At 41.4% G+C, this 5,906-nt stretch overlaps 1 protein-coding gene across 1 annotated transcript; it reads right to left on the bottom strand.

Moving 5' to 3' along the window:
- Positions 1 to 3,569: 3,569 nt before the first annotated feature.
- LOC103806273 (syntaxin-16) lies at positions 3,570 to 5,606 on the bottom strand. The gene is made up of 3 exons (XM_009078953.1): positions 5,459 to 5,606; positions 4,884 to 4,964; positions 3,570 to 4,286 (listed from the first exon to the last, which is right to left on the bottom strand). The coding sequence occupies exons 1-3, from the start codon at positions 5,555 to 5,557 to the stop codon at positions 4,182 to 4,184; spliced, it is 285 nt and encodes a 94-aa protein (XP_009077201.1). The 5' UTR covers positions 5,558 to 5,606; the 3' UTR covers positions 3,570 to 4,181.
- Positions 5,607 to 5,906: the final 300 nt, after the last annotated feature.

Here is a 5,906-nt window from a genome sequence, read left to right as displayed (position 1 = left end):
CCTCCGAACCGGCCCCGGTGCGCTCTCCCCGCGCGGGGCACTCACAGCCTGTGCCGCTCGCCCCGGGACACGGGAAAATGCCAAAAATGCCCAAACAGGCTCTGGCACAGCACAGATCCACTGCCCAGAAAGTGGTTTTTTTAATGCCAGTTGTAGTAGTGAACTTAAATGTTAGGTTGGAAGGTAAGAGGGGATTTTTTTTTCTAATCTTTTTGTATTTGCTGAGCAGCTGTTATTAATGTTTGGTTAGGAGGGAATTGATACTCGTTAATCTGCAGCTAGGAAAGGTGGGAAGGTCTGAATAAGACAGGGAGCCCACGTCAGCTTAGGCTGGAAAGTGAATCCTGATGCATATAGTGGAAATACATCTAAGAAGAAAAAAAAAAGGCTGAATTCCATTTAAAAAATATTCCTTAGAGTAAGGTCTTACTCAGTCTCTGAAGGGACATTATGGAAACTTTAGGTACATTTAAAATAACCCCGAATAAAAGTTGTAGACACAACTGTTGCAGAGGTCAGTTGTGCATCCTCACAGATGGGATGGCTAACTCAGCAAGGTCCAAGTTTAACGAGTTGCTTTTCTGAGCCATAAACTGTTCAGTGGTTCAGTATGATCCCAATCCATATGAGCAGTGTGGGAGATGACAGGAACACACAGCGATTATTTCCGGATTGAGACATTCCCAAGATCCTGCCAGGCAGTGAGCTCCCAGTCACTGAGCACAAATCCTGCTGTTCCTGCTACTGTCAGAGTCCAAATACAGCACATTCCCTGAATCCACAGTATCTGAAAGGTAAACAAACCAGCAAGAAACACCTAACCCGTGATCCTTCTTTTATTACAGTTAAGGACAGCAGAGGAGGGAAGGGAATGGGCTGAGGAAATCAATACTCTCTACAGAAACTCTGTGAATGTCCCACCAGCACCACCTGCAAATGTTTCTGTTTGTATGGACCAGTCTTCCAATTACTGATCCTCTACAAGTCTTCATGGAATTAAGCCACTAAAACATTATGTCCATAGTTCATCACAATGAATATGCAAAGTAATGAATTGCCTGCTTTAAGGAATTTTATTGAAGAAGGCTATTGGGTTTGTGGGATTTTTCTTATAGCAAATATACATTTTTTTTCTCCGTAAAAATCGGTTTCACTGCCACCTATCCAAGAACTTGCATTTTGCAAGGCTGTACCAAAAGCAAAGTTTCCAAAGATACAAGCAAAGGAGATCAGACTCCTTTGTGTTAATTGGTTTGTAAAAGCAAACCTTAAATCAATACAGTGCCAATCTCAGTGAACACTGCATCAGTCATCGTCATCCAAATTTTACAGCACATTCCAAAACTCACCAAGCAAGAAACCAATGCTTCCATTTTACCTTTCAATTTCTATCAAAAACTTGCAGTAGAAATAAATTTGCTGTCACAGTGCTTTTAATACTCTCCTTTTCACACAGGACTGTAATTGATTTCTGTTAAAAAGCAGCAGCTCAGTTTTTGCACTCTCACATGCATCTTAATGGAGAAATTCTGTACAAGCCAACACCTTTACAGCCCATTCCCACCAGCTGAGGAGACACAGGCTCCCGGGAGATGCTCTAGCTGTTCTGTTCCTTTGTAAGGAATTGGAGCTTCCATGCAAGCTGAGAAGATCCAGCAACCACGAAGATGCCCCAAGCTGCAGGAGAGAGGGTACCAGCTTCTCTGCAGCAGCACACAGATGGTTACAGGGCTGGACAGAAGTGCAGGCAGAAGGTTCAGGCAGCTCTTGCTCCTGGAACACCTGAGCAGGCAGCAGCTGCTGGTAAAGCCAAGCTAATCTCCAGCTGCAGTGGCATTTTGGGCTTTCATTGCCCAAAGGCACAGACAGCACCGCAGGCCACGTGGAGATATTCCCAAAAAGCACAGCACAAGGGTTTGATTTAGCTGCTGAGAGTTACTCAGACTGACTCAGAACAAGCTACACACACCTGCAATGATTTAGAAGCCTGTTGTGGGGTTTCTTCCTCAAACATATCAGCCTCAATAAATTCCAGCTCAAGTTACACAGGACTCTTGACATCTGAGTTTAACCTCTTCTCTGATGCATATAAAAATGCATTTCCTTCTACAGAATTTGGATAGAAAATACGTAGCCAGTTACCTCCGTGGAGTTAGGACACCACGGGCATAACTCATGGGCAATAACTCTTGTGCCACAGAAAGTTACTTTTTCTTTAAAAAAAGATATTCCATGTCACTGCCACTTTATTACGAAGCACAGAAACACATTAACATCACCAAAGTTATGTTTCAGTTTATAATTTCAAAAAGAAAAAGAATAATTGCCCAATTAGGTTGGAAGTGTTTTATTACTTCTTTGAATTCATTTGCCATGATAAAATGTCAAAGCACCAGTCAAGACAGAAATAAATAACACGATCTCATGTTAGAGAGAAAGTTGCAAATACAGTATATTAAATTATAGCAATATGCTGCTTCACACCAAGTGATGTAACAGCACTGGGGAGACAGTAGTTTCACTCACGATCATTGAAAAGATCTATCACCAGAACAGGGGAGCTGCACACCCAACCACAAGCCTCATCCTCGCTTTTACCAATCCACCAACTGAACAAAGAGTTTGAACTGGCAGTTTTGGGAGTTCAACATCCCCTTTGCCTAGAGGTAACAGGAGTGGTACAAAGCTTCTCGTAAGCCCCACAAAAAAGCCAAAGCTTTCCTGTCTTTGCAGTCCTTGCTTTCAGGTCCCTTCCTGAAAATGGTCATTTTAAAGCCATGTCTCAAGTCCTTAGTACACAGTAAAGAAACTCAGGGCAGGCAACATGTGCAATATCATAGTGTTGTGAAACTGCACTTAAGGGCTTGGAGCAGAGCATCTCTGCAAGTTGGTGGGGAGCACTGTATTAGTCAGAAAAGGAAGGAAGTCACAGTCCCTTTGGGAAAAAAACCCCAAAACCATATAAAAAAGCCATAGTAAAAATATTAAGACAAGGCCTCTACAATTGCACACCACTTCAGGCCTGAATTCAGTCAGTACTGTATTAGATGTTGCCCTAATTTCTCTTTTCTGGCCTACAGCAAAGGTTTCCACTGAAAAAAATAGTGAAAAGAACCCCCAAATTCTCCACTGAAGGCCTAGTAACATGTCACTTGCATGACATCTCTGATGGTCAGGAACTGACCATAAACTCGTCCTCTTCCAGGCTGACATTTGAAAGAGAATCTTCTGTCAAGGAAAGTGGATCTAGTATACACTGTAGTGAAGTCACTGATACAAAACCCATAACCCATATGGACAAATGCACTGTAAAATAAAAAGCTCAGACAGCAACTAAAGCCTGAAACACCCGATACCCACTACAGCAGGCCAGAGAGATTCTCTTTTTGGGTTTCTACTCTGTTTTTTAATTTCACCACTGATTTAATGTCATGTCTGTATTAAACTAAAAAAAAAATCTGCATGAAAAAATACATGATCATCCTGGTGAGAAAAATCATTCCCATGATTACTCAAGCTCAGAAAATTTTTTAATTAACTAAAAGCGTTAAATTATGCCAGTGATTACATCTTGTTATTTACAAGATCAAGTACCACTGATTCTTAGTAATGGTGCAGTATCTAAATTAAGATCACAGGGGTTGGATTACGTTCTGGTTGCTGAAAGCTTTCTGTTTTAGCTCTCTATCCAGTTCTTTGGAGTTTTTGAGTCTGGAAGAAAGGGGATTAAGTCAATTTTGTGCCTCAGCATATTTTCCACCTAGATCAAGTTTTGATACCTAGTCCCACTGACTCCGTAACATGGTTTAAATTTGAAGCCTGTAACAACTGACATAAGAATACAGAAGACAACACAGTTTTGTTCACAGTAACACACTAATTATTGTACTCACTGGTAAACTTCAGGTTTTAATTCATTTTAAGTACTGTGTTTCCAAATACCTCCGAGTTATTTTTGTGGGAGCATCAAATTTCCTGACATTTTCCACATAAACCTTTACAAACACCTCACAGCTCACCAAACTTGTACTCTGAAGGATGCTACAGACACATCGCACAGACGTGGCACCACGAGGGCTCGTGCATTCAGAGGCAGCTTTCTGGAGTGCAGGTCCATCCATTCACATTGGGGAAAAAAAGTTCACAGAAACTCCAAAAAAAACGAGAAAATGAAGCAAAACCTAGTGTGACTTGACACCGATAAGAACAACGATAAGGACAATTACTATAACAAACAAAATTAAAATAACGAGCATCTTCCGATTCTTCTTTTGATATTGCTCTGCCTACAAAACAGAACACAGAGGGTTAATACCTACATTTCTGCAGAGCTGAAGGACAGATTCGTGTAGTGTAAGTGAAGCACATGTGTTTCAGAATTGTACTTTGGTAAGGTGATATTTCATACCATGGATATTGCAAGCAATTCCCACAAAATAATGCTCACACCACTGACCATGGATATTGCAAGCAATTCCCACAGAATAGTGCTCACATCACTAAGCTGTTTTCAAACGGGTATGGATCAACTGCCTGAAAGCTACAGTGAGGTCCCCAGTGACCAGTCCTACTCCACAACTGCCTGGCTCTCCAAGCAGAGCAGGAATTGCAGCTATGTGCCACCAGGTCAGCAATACAAAGATCAAAGCACATTGCCTGGATGCCCAAAAAGTCATTTAAGAAATTAACACTAGGCATCAAGCATGACATTAACAGAAGTTGTATGGAAAGCTCCTACTGCAGCACAGCTGGACACTATGCTGTGCAGCAGTAACTTCTAAAGGGATGATGTCCAGCTGGAAATGGACTGAGTAACTGAATAGCTATTAAATTATGGAAGAGTATTGGACGTGCAAAACAGCTTAAGTATTCCATCAGCTTACCTTATGTAGTTGTTTTAGACCCTCTTCAGTCTTCATACATGACTGTTCGATATTGTAGTCAATTCTGTCTAGAACTGTTCCCTAGACAAATGGAGAGAATGAGCATCAGCTTGAACCCAAATGAACTTCATGAAGCAGTTATTATTATAAGCAGCAATTAACAACACACAGTAAACAGTTAATGAACTGTGTAAAGGCTGAACTTTCACAGAACTAGTTGGGACTTCACTAAATAACTTTGCTAAGTGCCTAACTGGCAGCTCTGTCACCACCTCATGTCACATCCCTTAATTCCTTACTTCTGGTTCAGGTGCTTTTGGCTGACACATTTAACCTAAACTGAGCCTCTGGGAGAAATAACCAACAAAACTTTGGCTTTTGTTTTCATTCTAACACTCATTACCAGTTGAATTTTGATGGATTTTCATTAACACCTGACAGATTTCAAGCACAGGATACCTTAGCCTGAAGATGTTAAGCTGGGAAAAGTGAGAAGCACATGAAAACAGCAGGTCTGGAAAACTGAACACTACATGGAACCTGCTGTTTCTTACAACACTGTGATGTCAGCATACCTGTTCTACTATCATTGCTCCCAGGTCCCTAAATATCTCGTTGAGGTCAGAGATGGACTGTACAATCTGTCGGATTTCTCGCTCTCGCTCTTCCACCATGAGAGTGTTTTGCTCCACCAGTGCTAGTTGGTCATCTGTAAACCCCTGTGAAACAGAAGATTTAGATGTTGAACTAACATTACCAGCACCAGAACACTAGAAATAATGAATCCCACCTCTGATTAGAAATGCAGTATCTCTAGACTCCACAAAGGAAACCAAAGTGGGTTGGGTACAGCTCTAGAACTCAGTGTGCAGAAACAAACCATCACACCATTTGTTCCAACCATTTACTCCACAAAGGAAACCAAAGTGGGTTGGATACAGCTCTACAACTCAGTGTGCAGAAACAAACCGTCACACCATTTGTTCCAACCATTTGTCATACTGAAAATCTTTAGCTGCACTT

This window comes from Acanthisitta chloris, unplaced genomic scaffold, assembly GCF_000695815.1.
Source record: "Acanthisitta chloris isolate BGI_N310 unplaced genomic scaffold, ASM69581v1 scaffold23227, whole genome shotgun sequence".
In the NCBI taxonomy this organism is placed as follows: domain Eukaryota; kingdom Metazoa; phylum Chordata; class Aves; order Passeriformes; family Acanthisittidae; genus Acanthisitta; species Acanthisitta chloris.
This window is presented reverse-complemented; position numbering and strand designations above follow the sequence as displayed.

Bases quoted from the DNA above. Each gene is read 5' to 3' on its own strand.
- LOC103806273 (XM_009078953.1), bottom strand. From the start codon at position 5,557: ATGGTGGAAGAGCGAGAGCGAGAAATCCGACAGATTGTACAGTCCATC. The intron at 4,965-5,458 runs GTATGCTGACAT...CCATTTGTCTAG, and splicing joins GAGCAATGATAGTAGAACAG to GGAACAGTTCTAGACAGAAT. The intron at 4,287-4,883 runs GTAAGCTGATGG...TCTGTTTTGTAG, and splicing joins GTCTAAAACAACTACATAAG to GCAGAGCAATATCAAAAGAA.